The sequence below is a fragment of the Pseudophryne corroboree genome, chromosome 4, assembly GCF_028390025.1.
Source record: "Pseudophryne corroboree isolate aPseCor3 chromosome 4, aPseCor3.hap2, whole genome shotgun sequence".
Classification (NCBI taxonomy): Eukaryota; Metazoa; Chordata; class Amphibia; order Anura; family Myobatrachidae; genus Pseudophryne; species Pseudophryne corroboree.
In genome coordinates, this window is record NC_086447.1 from 453,676,402 (window position 1) to 453,693,230 (window position 16,829).

General features: G+C 46.7%; 1 protein-coding gene across 3 annotated transcripts in view; it reads right to left on the reverse strand.

Moving 5' to 3' along the window:
- Nucleotides 1-915: 915 nt before the first annotated feature.
- Nucleotides 916-16,829, reverse strand: part of MAP3K7 (mitogen-activated protein kinase kinase kinase 7) — a 162,862-nt gene continuing 146,948 nt past the window's right edge. For all 3 annotated transcript variants that reach the window (XM_063916993.1, XM_063916992.1, XM_063916994.1), the window contains 2 exons: nt 10,167-10,282; nt 916-1,617 (listed from right to left, as the gene is read on the reverse strand). In XM_063916993.1, coding sequence (XP_063773063.1) covers nt 1,437-1,617; nt 10,167-10,282 — 297 coding nt within the window. In that variant the 3' untranslated portion in view covers nt 916-1,436. The remainder of the gene's footprint in view (nt 1,618-10,166; nt 10,283-16,829) is intronic.

Sequence of the window (16,829 nt, forward strand, 5' to 3'; positions counted from 1 at the left end):
AGAGTGCCAAGTATATTGGCAGAGAGAGGAATGATATAGATAAGTGAATACACAAAATGGAAGCTGGATGTCAGTTTGTCTATTGCTTAAAAGAAACTGTTGCTTTAAATGTGATTCTTATATGTTTGCAGAAACTTTGATTTTAGTAGCAATTAAGGAAGTTAGTCTAGCTTTACAGTATTTCATAGACTGTGGTTAGCTAGTATCCTATAGAAAAGGGAAGTCGAAAGTATGTTGAAGGTAAAAGTATATTTTTAATGTAACAGTCATAATCACAAGATGCTGAGCTAATTAATTGGAAATCCCCCATAAGGGGAGTTTATAAATTATAATATATTCTGATATTTGAAATGTAATTGGTCTATGTATATGATTGGCTTGTTAATTTGATTAGATCATGTAATGCTATGATGAAAGTATATAAGATGAAATCAACGTGTCAATGTGCAGTTCATGATATTCTTTTATCGTGAGCCCTGTGAACTTCACAATGCAATAAATCTACCAAAGAGACTTCATTGTTCTTCAATTATTTTACATGACCATATCATTTTAATATTCCTGACCCTGCAGTCGGGGGAACAGCAAATATCGACACTGTCACTGATATATAATGACCTTTACTCAAAATGTAGTAACTTCTGCTGCACTTTTAATTAGAAAAGAATTATTTTCACACTAGAATATTTATATTACTTCTTGTAAATAATTGTATTTTTATGATGAGCAATACACTGAAAATATTTAATCCAGCTAGATATTTACATACAGTAACATGTTCTTGTAGAAGGTTCCAAAATTCATTTAGAAATATCCCACGACCTAAAAGGAATGGTTTTCTTAATGTTCATTTACTGTACTTTAACTTTATACTGAAAGTAGACTGGGCAATAAAGGTAACTGTCATTGACTGTATATTTTGCTTTGTTTTAATGAGCCTGCTTTTATTTCATCGTACAACATTATTCCCCACCAATCATTTTTTCTCAGCACACAGATAGTAAAATATAAACGACAAGATGCATGAATACAATAAGATCCAGAGCATGTGAACTGTCCTGAAAAAGTTTTTTCCCCCTATGAAACTGTGCATTAGCGAGTGGACTAACATTTTGTTAACAAAAAAATAAATCCTTTGAAGAGCAGGTTATCTTGGACAAATTTCTTTGAGAAGCAAAGTTCAGCTTTACAAAAAAAGAAAGAAAAAAAAAAGGATCAAAAACTATTCATACATAACGTAATAGGACTTTCCACGGGCATGAAACATGCATATATCAATAGTTCACAACAATCTCGTAATAGTTAATAGTTGTATTTCTCTGGACACTAAGTCTGATCGAATGAATATATCCATCTTCATGCTCAAAAATAAAGGAAAGTTTGCAAAATGTTTAATTGCACCATTCTGTGAGGTCAATTGTTCATGTGTCTTGTAATCAGGAGGTTCCTTGTCGCTTCTGCTGCTGACCTCTGATTACATCCAGCTGTTTTTTGCATTGCTGATAATAAGTTGAAAGACTTTTGTTTTCATCTAAAAGCTTTTTGTGTTCTTGAACCAAACGAGATGTGTTTTGTTGGTCTTTTTCATCCTGGTCAAGTTCTGCAATTAGTTCTTGCCTACAACAAAGTTTAAATAAATCATGTATTGAGTTATATTGTGCAGTCAATGCCTTACAAATAGGTTTACCAGACCAACCGTTTAATCTGGGACACCTATGATTTTACACAGATTCTGTGACTGGCTAAATTAAAGCCTGCATTTCACCTGGTTTTAATCAACCACATAACCTGTGTGAATAATAGGGTGTGTCACAAATTAAAGGGATTATTTTGGCAAACAGAAATTTTATAATTATTGTAGGCCGACCATATTATCCCTTTAACTTAGGACACTCATGAATTACACAGGTTCTGTGGCTGGCTGACTACAAGCCTGCATTTCACCTGGTTTTAAGCAGCCACAGAACCTGTGTAATTCATGAGTGTCACAGGTTAAAGGGATAATATGGTCAGCCTAATTATTGTCATCAATTACTCACTAAAACCTCATGTAAAATAGGACAAAAATGCTAGTCCTTTCAACGGTGGGCAAATGACACTTCGTAGTATTGATATATAGAAGCAATATAAATGATCTAGTAGAGGAGTGAAGTACACAAAGATCTACAGAAAATCAGTAATGGTGCAAAAAGGAATCGGAGATGACAATTCTTGACTACCACCTAAAAGAAGAGTATAGTGTTGACCTGGCAATGGCAAGCAGGACCCAGTTTATTGCCGGAGACCCTGACCTATGTGGAGAAGATTGGCGCTGCTTCACTGAAGGGGTTCCCAGTGCTGCTGCGCCATCTTTAAAGGGACAAAAGGTGCGAATTTTGAATACATCGCTATTTAAGTGTAATTCAAGGTGCCGCAGCCCTGGACCCTAACCAGCGGCCGTGGCAATATATGCTAACCCACGGTGCGCCAGGGGAGAAAAGAGTTGTCTGGGTACTATGTTAACCCCCGATGAACCGAGAGAGAAGTAAGCTGCTGCTGTTGGGACTTCCCAGGCTGCAGGGCGAAGTGCAGACCGCTGGGGTGCAGAATCTTGGCTCTCGGTGCCCCAGCACTATAAGGATTTTGTGCCGTATGCTAGGGGTCTGAGAGTGCCAGCTGCACTGACCGCTGGGGCTCGGGTGCCCCAGTGGGGCTGAGTGCTGCACACACAGGGACTGGGCTAGCTGGCTCCCTGTACAGCGTAGACTGCGAGACTAAGCGCCTGCTAGTGAGGACCTCAGCCCTAAATGGCTTTTGAGCTGTTTGGCTGCACGCTGGAGGACAGGGAGAACCAGCTCCCCGGATCCCCAGGCAGTCGATTTGGTTGACCCCCGGTGCGCCGCGCTGCACCCGGGGGAGAGCCCCGCAGTCCACTACATGGCTGCAGGGCTGTGTTAATGAAGCCCCAGCACAGAATAAAAGCACAAGGGTTTAAATGAAACTGTACAAATGCATTTTAATGTATGTGCAGCACTGAGCTGGGACTACATATCCCCAGCTGAAGTGCTGTGTGGTTTGGAAAGCCTGTTGCTATGCACAAGCTTAGTGTAATTATGTGAACTATATTTTACATGTATTTAAAAGTATAGAAGTTACACTTACTGGGTTCCTGGTGGTCTAGGGGGAATACAGGCAAATGGAATGTCTTCTGCTCTGGCCTCCACATGAAAGTAGCAAGGGGAGACAGAGGAAGGACTAGCCAACACAGCAAGCCAAGTGTCTTCAGGGAGCTCTTGAGAGCTTCTACTCTGAGGCCAGGAGACCCTGCCAGGGGGCCTAGGCTGCCCATCTTTGGAGCTTGGATTCAGGCTAGTAATAGTGAGCTGGGTCCCTGAGCAGATTCCTGGAAGTATTTTTGGCAGGAACCTTCCCCTAACCCTAGACAAGCAGACTCCTGGGTGGCAACTAAAACTCCACGTGGGCTTATACGGGCTACGCGTAATGAATATGAAATCCCTTTATCATTTTTTAAATTGTTTGTGCGTCACTTTACCAGTTTTATATTTCTACTTTGATATTCTGTTTTAGTCTTGATATTGAGGCTACTTTTCCAACTGACTATCATGAAGTGGGCTAGAACCAGGGTCTTTATATTTTTGACTACTTGTACAAGGTGATGCCCTGATTTGTTTTATTATACAAATGGAAAGCTTTCATATTTACGGAATCTCCAGCTGAAACAGTCTGCTGCTGATACATGTACAATGGGAAAGGTAATCATTAGCAGGCTGTATACAAAGCTTTCAGCTGAAAATCAGGAAACCAGTGAAGCCATGCAAACAGATGGACTGTGCTTGAGACTATAATGCATAGAAAACTAATCCAGTAAAGCAGTATTTAGCCATTTAGACCCATTAGACTTTGCAATAATATATACTCCACTAAAGTTGTGGTTATTCTATAATATAATATGATCAATTACTTTCTAGTATGAGATACAATACAAAAAATAAGAATTTACTCACCGGTAATTCTATTTCTCATAGTCCGTAGTGGATGCTGGGGACTCCGTAAGGACCATGGGGATTAGCGGCTCCGCAGGAGACTGGGCACAACTATAAAGAAAGCTTTTAGACTACTGGTGTGCACTGGCTCCTCCCACTAAGACCCTCCTCTAGACCTCAGTTAGGATACTGTGCCCGGAAGAGCTGACACAATTAGGAAGGATTTTGAATCCCGGGTAAGACTCATACCAGCCACACCAATCACACCGTATAACTCGTGATACAATACCCAGTTAACAGCATGATAACAATTTAGCCTCTCAACAGATAGCTCAACAATAACCCTTTAGTTAAGCAATAACTATATACAAGTATGGCAGACAATCCGCACTTGGGATGGGCGCCCAGCATCCACTACGGACTATGAGAAATAGAATTACCGGTGAGTAAATTCTTATTTTCTCTAACGTCCTAAGTGGATGCTGGGGACTCCGTAAGGATCATGGGGATTATACCAAAGCTCCCAAACGGGCGGGAGAGTGCGGATGACTCTGCAGCACCGAATGAGAGAACTCAAGGTCCTCCTCAGCCAGGGTATCAAATTTGTAGAATTTAGCAAACGTGTTTGCCCCTGACCAAGTAGCAGCTCGGCAAAGTTGAAGAGCCGAGACCCCTCGGGCAGCCGCCCAAGAAGAGCCCACTTTCCTTGTGGAATGGGCTTTTACTGATTTAGGATGCGGCAGTCCAGCCGCAGAATGTGCAAGTTGAATCGTACTACAGATCCAGCGAGCAATAGTCTGCTTAGAAGCAGGTGCACCCAACTTGTTGGGCGCATACAGGATAAAAAGCTAGTCAGTCTTCCTGACTCCAGCTGTCATGGAACATAAATTTTTAGGGCCCTGACTACATCCAACAACTTGGAAGCCTCCAAGTCATTCGTAGCCGCAGGCACCACGATAGGTTGGTTCAGATGAAAAGCTGATACCACTTTGGGGAGAAACTGGGGACGAGTCCTCAATTCTGCCCTATCCATATGGAAAATCAGATAAGGGCTTTTACATGACAAAACCGCCAATTCTGAAACACGCCTGGCCGAAGCCAAGGCCAACAACATGACCACTTTCCACGTGAGATATTTTAAATCCACGGTTTTCAGTGGCTCAAACCAATGTGACTTTAGGAAATCCAACACCACGTTGAGATCCCAAGGTGCCACTGGTGGCACAAAAGGGGGCTGAATATGCAGCACTCCCTTAACAAAAGTCTGAACTTCAGGTAGTGAAGCCAATTCTCTCTGGAAGAAAATCGATAGAGCCGAAATCTGGACCTTAATGGAACCCAATTTAAGGCCCATAGTCACCCCTGACTGTAGGAAGTGCAGGAACCGGCCCAGCTGAAATTCTTCCGTTGGGGCCTTCCTGGCCTCACACCACGCAACATATTTTCGCCATATGCGGTGATAATGGTTCGCGGTTACTTCTTTCCTAGCTTTTATCAGCGTAGGAATGACTTCCTCCGGAATGCCCTTTTCCTTCAGGATCCGGTGTTCAACCGCCATGCCGTCAAACGCAGCCGCGGTAAGTCTTGGAACAGACAGGGCCCCTGCTGCAGCAGGTCCTGTCTGAGCAGTAGAGGCCATGGGTCCTCTGACATCATTTCTTGAAGTTCCGGATACCACGCTCTTCTTGGCCAATCCGGAACAATGAGTATAGTTCTTACTCCTCTTCTCCTTATTATCCTCAGTACCTTTGGTATGAGAGGAAGAGGAGGGAACACAAACCGATCGGTACACCCACGGTGTTACCAGAGCGTCCACAGCTATTGCCTGCGGGTCTCTCGACCTGGCGCAATATTTTTCTAGCTTTTTGTTTAGGCGGGACGCCATCATGTCCACCTGTGGTTTTTCCCACTGGTTTACAATCATTTGAAAGACTTCTGGATGAAGTCCCCACTCTCCCGGGTGGAGGCCGTGCCTGCTGAGGAAGTCTGCTTCCCAGTTGTCCACTCCCGGAATGAACACTGCTGACAGTGCTAACACGTGATTTTCCGCCAATCGGAGAATCCTTGTGGCTTCTGCCATCGCCGTCCTGCTTCTCGTGCCGCCCTGTCGATTTACATGGGCGACTGCCGTGATGTTGTCTGACTGGATCAGTACCGGCTGGTATTGAAGCAGGGGTTTTGCCTGACTTAGGGCATTGTAAAGGCCCTTAGTTCCAGAATATTTATGTGCAGGGAAGTCTCCTGACTTGACCATAGTCCTTGGAAGTTTCTTCCCTGTGTGACTGCTCCCCAGCCTCGAAGGCTGGCATCCGTGGTCACCAGGACCCAGTCCTGTATGCCGAATCTGCGGCCCTCTTGAAGATGAGCACTCTGCAGCCACCACAGCAGAGACACCCTTGTCCTTGGAGACAGGGTTATCAGACGATGCATCTGAAGATGCGATCCGGACCACTTGTCCAACAGGTCCCACTGAAAGGTTCTTGCATGAAACCTGCCGAATGGAATCGCTTCGTAGGAAGCTACCATTTTTCCCAGGATCCGTGTGCAGTGATGCACCGACACCTGTTTCGGTTTTAGGAGGCCTCTGACTAGAGATGACAGCTCCTTGGCCTTCTCCTCCGGGAGAAACACTTTTCTCTGTTCTGTGTCCAGAACCATCCCTAGGAACAGCAGGCGTGTCGTAGGGACCAGCTGTGACTTTGGAATGTTTAGAATCCAGCCGTGCTGTTGTAGCACTTCCCGAGATAGTGCTACCCCTACCAACAACTGTTCTCTGGACCTCGCCTTTATCAGGAGATCGTCCAAGTACGGGATAATTAAAACTCCCTTCCTTGGAAGGAGTATCATCATTTCCGCCATTACCTTGGTAATGACCCTCGGAGCCGTGGAGAGACCGAACGGCAACGTCTGGAATTGGTAATGACACTCTTGTACCACAAACCTGAGGTACTCCTGGTGAGGATGGTAAATGGGGACATGTAGGTAAGCATCCTTGATGTCCAGCGATACCATGTAATCTCCCTCGTCCAGGCTCGCAATAACCGCCCTGAGCGATTCCATCTTGAACTTGAATTTTTTTATATATGTGTTCAAGGATTTCAAATTTAAAATGGGTCTCACCGAACCGTCCGGTTTCGGTACCACAAACATTGTGGAATAGTAACCCCTTCCTTGTTGAAGTAGGGGCACCTTTACTATCACTTGTTGTGAATACAGCTTTTGAATTGCCTGTAACACTGCCTCCCTGCCTGAGGGAGTGGTTGGCAAGGCAGATTTGAGGAAAACGGCGGGGGGGGGGGAGACGTCTCGAATTCCAGTTTGTACCTCTGAGATACTATTTGAAGGATCCAGGGATCCACCCGTGAGCGAGCCCACTGATTGCTGAAATGCTTGAGACGGGCCCCCACCGTACCTGGCTCTGCCTGTGGAGCCCCAGCGTCATGCTGTGGACTTAGAGGAAGCGGGGGAGGACTTTTGCTCCTGGGAACTGGCTGTATGCTGCAGCTTTTTCCCTCTACCTCTGCCTCTGGGCAGAAAGAACGCGCCTTTAACCCGCTTGCCCCTATTGGGCCGAAAGGACTGTACCTGATAATACGGTGCTTTCTTTGGTTGTGAGGGAACATGGGGCAAAAATGTAGACTTCCCAGCTGTTGCTGTGGAAACGAGGTCCGAGAGACCATCCCCGAACAATTCCTCACCCTTATAAGGCAGAACTTCCATGTGTCGTTTGGAATCTGCATCACCTGTCCACTGCCGAGTCCATAACCCTCTCCTGGCAGAAATGGACATTGCACTAATTTTGGATGCCAGCCGGCAAATATCCCTCTGTGCATCCCTCATGTATAAAAGTGCGTCTTTTATATGCTCTACGTTTAGCAAAATAGTGTCCCTGTCTAGGGTATCTATATTTTCTGACAGGGAATCTGACCACGCAGCAGCAGCGCTGCACATCCAGGCTGAAGCTATAGCCGGTCTCAGTATCACACCTGTGTGTGTATATATAGATTTCAGGATAGCCTCCTGCTTTCTATCAGCAGATTCCTTCAGGGCGGCCGTATCCGGAGACGGTAGTGCCACCTTCTTTGACAAGCGTGTGAGCGCTTTATCCACCCTAGGGGATGTTTCCCAGCGTGACCTATCCTCTGGCGGGAAAGGGTACGCCATTAGTAACCTCTTAGAAATTACCATCTTTTTATCAGGGGAAGCCCACGCTTCTTCACACACTTCATTTAACTCTTCAGATGGAGGAAAAGCTACTGGTAGTTTTTTCTCTCCAAACATTATACCCTTTTTTGTGGTACCGGGGGTAACATCAGAAATGTGCAACACATTTTTCATTGCCTCAATCATGTAACGTGTGGCCCTACTGGAAGTTACATTAGTCTCTTCGTCGTCGACACTGGAGTCAGTATCCGTGTCGACATCTGTGTCAGCCATCTGAGGTAGCGGGCGTTTTAGAGCCCCTGATGGTTTTTGAGACGCCTGGGCAGGCACAGGCTGAGAAGCCGGCTGTCCCACATTAGGTATGTCGTCAAACCTTTTATGTAAGGAGTCGACACTATCACGTAATTCCTTCCACAGCACCATCCACTCAGGTGTCGACCCCGCAGGGGGTGACATACCATTTACAGGCCTCTGCTCCGCCTCCACATAAGCCTCCTCATCAAACATGTCGACACAGCCGTACCGACACACCGCAAACACACAGGGAATGCTCTGACAGAGGACAGGACCCCACAAAGCCCTTTGGGGAGACAGAGAGAGAGTATGCCAGCACACACCAGAGCGCTATATAACACTGGGATCTTTCCCTATAGCTGCTTTTTTATATATATTACATATATATATATATCTATACTGCGCCTAAATTTAGTGCCCCCCCTCTCTTTTTTACCCTTCTGTAGTATTCTCAGACTGCAGGGGAGAGCCAGGGAGCTTCCTTCCAGCGGAACTGAGGGAAAAATGGCGCCAATGTGCTGAGGGAGAAGCCCCGCCCCCTTTTAGGCGGACTTTCTCCCGCTTTTTCTGTGATACTGGCAGGGGTAATTTTACATCTATATAGCCTCTGGGACTATATATGATGTATATTTTGCCAGCCAAGGTGTTCTTTATTGCCCTCAGGCCCCCCCCCGCCAGCGCCCCCCCCCCATCAGTGACCGAAGTATGAGGTGTACATGAGGAGCAATGGCGCACAGCTGCAGTGCTGTGCGCTACCTTGGTGAAGACTGAAGTCTTCTACCGCCGATTTTCCGGACCTTCTTCGTGCTTCTGGCTCTGTAAGGGGGACGGCGGCGCGGCTCCGGGAACGAACACCAAGGTCGGGTCCTGCGGTTGATCCCTCTGGAGCTAATGGTGTCCAGTAGCCTAAGAAGCCCAAACTACCACCTGATAGGTAGGTTCGCTTCTTCTCCCCTTAGTCCCTCGCTGCAGTGAGTCTGTTGCCAGCAGATCTCACTGAAAATAAAAAACCTAAATATACTTTCTTTCTAGGTGCTCAGGAGAGCCCCTAGTGTGCATCCAGCTCGGCCGGGCACAATAATCTAACTGAGGTCTGGAGGAGGGTCTTAGTGGGAGGAGCCAGTGCACACCAGTAGTCTAAAAGCTTTCTTTATAGTTGTGCCCAGTCTCCTGCGGAGCCGCTAATCCCCATGGTCCTTATGGAGTCCCCAGCATCCACTTAGGACGTTAGAGAAAAACCCATTAAGCACTTAATACCAGCATCAATAACAGACTTACAAGGTGTACAGATACCACTACAAATAGAACTTCAACATTGTAACTGGTACTCTATGGGGTCAATTCAATTCAGCAATTTATGAATAGCGCCGGGAATTAGCTCCCGACGCTATTCAATTCAGCTGCTAGTTACCCGCAATTGTCGGGAATTCTTCTCTCATCCCTGGGGGATGAGAGAAGAAACCCGACAAAAGTGCTGCCTCGCGGCCGGCACGAGGCTGATTCTGTCGGGAATCAGCCTCGCGCCGGGGAGTTAAGTCGGAGAATGCCCGTTCTCCCGACAATTCAACCTGTTTAGTCGGCGAGAACGGAACATCGCCGACTTAACTGGAGCTGAATTGAATAGCGTCGGGAGCTAATTCCCGGCGCTATTCATAAGTTGCCGAATTGAATTGACCCCTATGTGTCCCCCCCCCCCCCCCCCCCCCACCTCTTTTGGACACTTACTTTCGTTGTAACAACAATGCTATTTCTGTTTGAACTTTCATATATTCTTGTGCCATTTTGCAATGCTGCTCAAACACAGCCATGGATTCTTTGGAGTTTGGACATGGTGCTAGAGGCTGAAAATAAAGCAGACATAAAAACCAATCAACAGATATCTCCACATATACCATGCTAGACTCTGCTTGAAATATTTTTACACCCATAAGCTTTTAAAAATAAGCGCTGTTCCTTGCACCGGGAAAACCTAACCCTGGGTTCTAAATCTGAGTCAGACCTGGCTCTGTTGCTAGTGAGGAACACAAGCACATCTGAGATTGCACAGAGTTTGAGATTCACCTATACCAGGCATGTCCAAACTGTGGCCCTCCAGCGGTTGTGAAACTACATATCCCAGCATGCCCTGACACAGTTTTGCTGTCAGAGAATGCTAAAGCTGTGTGAGGGCATGCTGGGATGTGTAGTTTCTCAACAGCTGGAGGGCCGCAGTTTGGACATGACTGACCTATACAGTAGGTATTGTTCATAGTAGTTTGATTAAAATAGAATACTAAAAAACATTTAAAATGACCATTGTCTCATTAGGCAATACTTCTGATTCTTTAGATGTAAAAGGTTTTTTTACGTAATATGGGAGCCGACATGTTTTATAAGTATTGGATACTACACAGTGCACATATTATACATATAGGAATGTTCACTAGTGTTCCATTAACAATGTATCAATAGCTCATTCGGGATTAAACAAGACATGTTAATTGCAGGTTTAAATCCACAGAATATCGGCATACTTATACAGATATGTAACCCTCCATAAATGTTACTTAGCACGTTAGTATGCTTTTTTTTTTTTGCCATGGTTCCAACTTTTATAATGTTACAGAGAACTGATTAAATGAAATGGATAAAAAGGAACTGATCTTTATAGTCCATACCATCTTAAGCTAGTAAATATAAAAAAAAATAAAATAGGATTTTAATACCTACCGGTAAATCCTTTTCTCTTTGTCCGTAGAGGATGCTGGGGACACTTCAAGAACCATGGGGTATAGACGTGATCCACAGGAGACATGAGCACTTTAAGACTTTCAAAGGGGTGTGAACTGGCTCCTCCCTCTATGCCCCTCCTCCAGACTCCAGTTATAGGTACTGTGCCCAGGGAGACGGACATTCCGAGGAAAAGGATTTATTGTTAAACTAAGGTGAGATACATACCAGCTCACACCTCAAGCACGCCGTACAACATGGCATTCAACATAACGCAAGTCAACGGCATGAACAACATCAGCAACAGGCCGACCATAAACGTAACACAACATGTGTGTAACCATAACTAATAACTGCAGATACAGTACGCACTGGGACGGGCGCCCAGCATCCTCTACGGACTAAGAGAAAAGGATTTACCGGTAGGTATTAAAATGCTATTTTCTCATACGTCCTAGAGGATGCTGGGGACACTTCAAGAACCATGGTGTTTATACCAAAGCTCTAGAACAGGCAGGAGAGTGCAGATGACTCTGCAGCACCGATTGACCAAACAAGAGGTCTTTATCAGCCAGGGTATCAAACTTGTAGAACTTCGCAAAGGTGTTTGAACCCGACCAAGTAGCCGGTCGGCAAAGTTGTAAAGCAGAGACCCCTCGGGCAGCCTCGACCAGGATGAGCCCACCTTTCTGGTAGAATGGACCTTCACCGATTTCGGTAACGGCAATCCAGCCGTAGAATGAGCCTGCTGAATCGTACGACAGATCCAGCGCGCAATAGTCTGCTTGGAAGCAGGAGCCCCAATTTTATTGTGAGCATACAGGACAAACAGAGCCTCAGTTTTCCTAAACTGAGCCGTTCTGGCGACAAAAATCTTCAAAGCTCTTACTACATCGAGAAAACCACTTTCGGCAGAAACTGCTGACGAGTTCTCAATTCTGCTCTATCTTCATGGAAGATCAAATAAGGGCTCTTGTGAGACAAGGCCGCCAATTGAGACACCCGCCTTGCGGATGCCAAGGCCAACAGCATGACCCCTTTCCAAGTAAGGAATTTCAACTCTACCTCCTGTAAAGGCTCAAACCAATGAGATTGAAAGAACTGCAAAACCACGTTAAGATCCCATGGTGCCACAGGGGGCACAAAGGGAGGTTAAATGTGCAATAAGCTTTTCACTGAACTTCTGGAAAGGAGGCCAATTGTTTTTGGAAGAAAACCGATAAAGACGAAATTTGAACTTTAATTGAGCCCAACTTTAGGCCCGCATCCACACCGGCTTGCAGAAAATGGAGAAAACGTCCTAACTGAAATTCTTCCGTAGGAGCTTTCTGGGATTCACACCAAGACACGGATTTTCTCCAAATACGGTGGTAATGTTCAGACGTTACTCCTTTTCTGGTCTGAATAAGAGTGGGGATGACTTCCTTGGGAATACCCTTTCTGGCTAGGATCCGGCGTTCAACCTCTAAGCCGTCAAACGAAGTCGCTGTAAGTCTTGGAACACGCACGGCCCCTGCTGTAACAGATCCTCCCTCAGAGGAAGAGGCCAAGGATATCCTATGAGTAATTCATGAAGATCTGGATACCAAGCCCTCCTTGGCCAATCTGGAACAATGAGGATCGCTTGAACCATTGTTCTTCTTATGATCTTTATCACTTTTGGAATGAGTGGAAGCGGAGGAAACACGTACACTGACCGAAACACCCACGGTGTCACTAGGGCGTCCACTGCTATTGCTTGAGGGCCTCTCGACCTGGAACTATATCTCTGAAGTTTCTTGTTGAGGCGAGACACCATCATGTCTATTTGAGGAATTCCCCAAAGACTTGTTACTTCTGCAAAGACCTCTTGATGAAGACCCCACTCTCCTGGATGGAGATCGTGTCTGCTGAGGAAGTCTGCTTCCCAGTTGTCAACTCCTGGAATGAAGATCGCTGATAGAGCGCTTGCATGCCTTTCCACCCAACGGTACACCTTCTGCCATTGCCGCTCTGCTCCTTGTTCCGCCCTGGCGGTTTATGTACGCTACTGCTGTTATGTTGTCCGACTGAATCAAGACGGGCCGATTGCGAAGATGATGTTCCGCTTGCAGAAGGCTGTTGTGAATGGCCCTTAACACCAGAACGTTTATGTGTAGACACATTTCCTGGCTTGACCATTTTCCCTGGAAGCTTTCCCCCTGCGTGACTGCTCCCCAGCCTTGGAGACTCACATCCGTGGTCACTACGATCCAGTCCTGGACCCCGAACCTGTGTCCCTCTAGGAGGTGAGAGCTGCGCAGCCACCACAGGAGTGAGATTCTGGTCTTGGAGGACAGGGTTATCCTTCGGTGCATGTGCAGATGGGACCCGGATCACTTGTCCAACAGGTCCCACTGAAACACTCTGGCATGGAATCTGCCAAACTGAATGGCCTCATAGGCCGCCACCATCTTCCCCAGCAACCGAGTGCATAGATGGATCGATACTCTTGCTGGTTTCAGAATTTGTTTTACCAGATTCTGAATTTCCAGAGCCATTTCCACTGGAAGAAAAACTCTAATTCTGTGTCCAGAATCATTCCCAAAAACGACAGCCGTGTCGTCGGAACCAACTGTGATTTTGGCAAGTTGAGGAGCCAACCATGTTGCTGCAGAATTGTCAGGGAGAGCGTAATGTTCTGCAGTAGTTAGTCCCTGGACCTCGCCTTTATCAGGAGATCGTCCAAGTATGGGATAATTGTGACTCCTTGTTTGCGCAGGAGAACCATCATTTAGACCATTACTTTGGTGAAAACCCTCGGAGCCGTGGACAGACCAAACTGCAACGTCTGAAATTGGTAATGACAATCCTGAACTGCAAACCTAAGGTAAGCCTGATGTGGAGGATAAATGGGAACATGTAAGTAGGCATCCTTTATGTCTACCAACACCAAAATATCCCCCTCCTCCAGACTGGAGATCACAGCCCGGAGAGATTCCATCTTGAATTTGAATTTTCTCAGGTAGAAATTGAGGGATTTGAGGTTCAGGATTGGTCTGACTGAGCCGTCTGGCTTCGGGACCACGAACAGGCTCGAATAAAAGCCTTCTCCCTGTTGCGAAGGGGGAACCCTGATTATGACGTGATTTTGACACAATTTTTGTATTGCAGCGCATACCACTTCCCTGTCTGGAAGAGAAGCGGGTAAGGCTGATTTGAAAAATCGGTGAGGAGGGACATCTTGAAACTCCAGTTTGTACCCTTGGGGCACTATTTATAAAACCCATGGGTCCAGGCCCGAACGAGCCCAGAACTGACTGAAGAGCCTGAGACGTGCCCCCACCGGTACGGACTCCCGCAGATGAGCCCCAGCGTCATGCGGTGGACTTGGCAGAAGCCGGGGAGGACTTCTGCTCTTGGGAACAGGCCGGTGATCGCTTACCCTTTCCCTTTTCCTCTAGTAGCAAGGAAGGAAGACCCCCGGCCTTTTCTGTATTTATAGGGCCGAAAGGACTGCATCTGATATTGGTGTGCTTTCTTTTGTGGTGCAGGCGCATAAGGTAAAAAGGATGACTTACCCGCGGTAGCCGTAGATACCAACTCAGTGAAGCCGTCACCAAACAATACACCACCTTTATAAGGTAGAGACTCCATAGCTTTCTTGGAGTCAGCATCAGCATTCCATTGATGAATCCACAATGCTCTCCTAGCCGAGACCGCCATGGCATTGGCCCGTGAACCCAAGAGGCCAATAGCTCTCGCAGCTTCCTTTAGGTAGACTGCAGCGTCCCTGATATGACCTAGTGTCAGAAGAATGCTATCCCTATCCAGGGTATCCAATTCAGATGACAGGTTATCTGTCCATTTTTTGATAGCGCTACTCACCCACGCAGATGCAATGGCTGGTCTGAGTAGCGTACCCGTGGAGATATAAATGGATTTCAATGTATTTTCCTGCCTACGATCCGCAGGATCCTTCAGGGCCGCCGTGTCGGGACGGAAGAGCCACCTTTTTGGACAGCCGTGATAAAGCTTTGTCCACAATGGGGGGTGACTCCCACTTTTCCCTATCCCCAGAGGGAAACTGATACGCCACTACAATCCTTTTGGGAATCTGAAACTTTTTGTCAGGATTTTCCCAAACCTTTTCACAAAGCATGTTCAGTTCATAAGAGAGAGGAAACGTTACCTCAGGTTTCTTCCCCTTATACATACAGACCCCAGTATCAGGAACAGTAGGGTCCTCAGTGATATGTAATACATCTTTTCTCTGACGTCCTAGTGGATGCTGGGGACTCCATAAGGACCATAGGGAATAGACGGGCTCCGCAGGAGACTGGGCACTCTATAAGAAAGATTTGGTACTATCTGGTGTGCACTGGCTCCTCCCTCTATGCCCCTCCTCCAGACCTCAGTTAGATTTCTGTGCCCGGCCGAGCTGGATGCACACTAGGGGCTCTCCTGAGCTCCTAGAAAGAAAGTATATGTTAGGTTTTTTATTTTACAGTGAGACCTGCTGGCAACAGGCTCACTGCAACGAGGGACTAAGGGGAGAAGAAGCGAACCTACCTGCTTGCAGCTAGCTTGGGCTTCTTAGGCTACTGGACACCATTAGCTCCAGAGGGATCGACCGCAGGTCCCGTCCTTGGTGTTCGTTCCTGGAGCCACGCCGCCGTCCCCCTTACAGAGCCAGAAGCATGAAGATGGTCCGAAAAATCGGCGGCAGAAGACTTCAGTCTTCACCAAGGTAGCGCACAGCACTGCAGCTGTGCGCCATTGCTCCTCATACACACTTCACACTCCGGTCACTGAGGGTGCAGGGCGCTGGGTGGGGGGCGCCCTGAGCAGCAATAAAAACACTTTGGCTGCCAAAATAACCACAATATATAGCCCCAGAGGCTATATATGTGGTAATTACCCCTGCCAGAATCCATAAAAAAGCGGGAGAAAAGTCCGCCGAAAAAGGGGCGGAGCCATCTCCCTCAGCACACTGGCGCCATTTCTCCCTCACAGTTCCGCTGGAAGGAAGCTCCCTGACTCTCCCCTGCAGTCTACACTACAGAAAGGGTAAAAAAGAGAGGGGGGGCACTAAATTTAGGCGCAGTATAACTTATAGCAGCTATAAGGGGACATAATTCAGTTAGTCCCTGCATTATATAGCGCTCTGGTGTGTGCTGGCATACTCTCTCTCTGTCTCCCCAAAGGGCTTTTGTGGGGTCCTGTCTCCTTTAAGAGCATTCCCTGTGTGTGTGCGGTGTGTCGGTACGGCTGTGTCGACATGTTTGATGAGGAGGCTTATGTGGAGGCGGAGCAGATGCCTATAAATGTGATGTCACCCCCTGCGGGGCAGACACCGGAGTGGATGGACTTATGGAAGGAATTACGTGCAAGTGTCGACTCCTTACATAAAAAATTTGACGACATGCCAAATGCGGGACAGCCGGCTCCTCAGCTTGTGCCTGCCCAGACAATTCAAAGGCCATCAGGGGCTCTGAAACGCCCACTACCTCAGATGGCAGACACAGATGTCGACACGGATACTGATACCAGTGTCGACGACGATGAGTCAAATTTAATGTCCACTAGGGCCATTCGTTGCATGATTGAGGCAATGAAAGAGGTATTAGACATTTCTGATATAAACCCAGGTACCTCAAAAAAGGGTATTATGTTTGGGGAGAAAAAACTACCAATAGTTTTTCCCCCATCTGAAGAAGT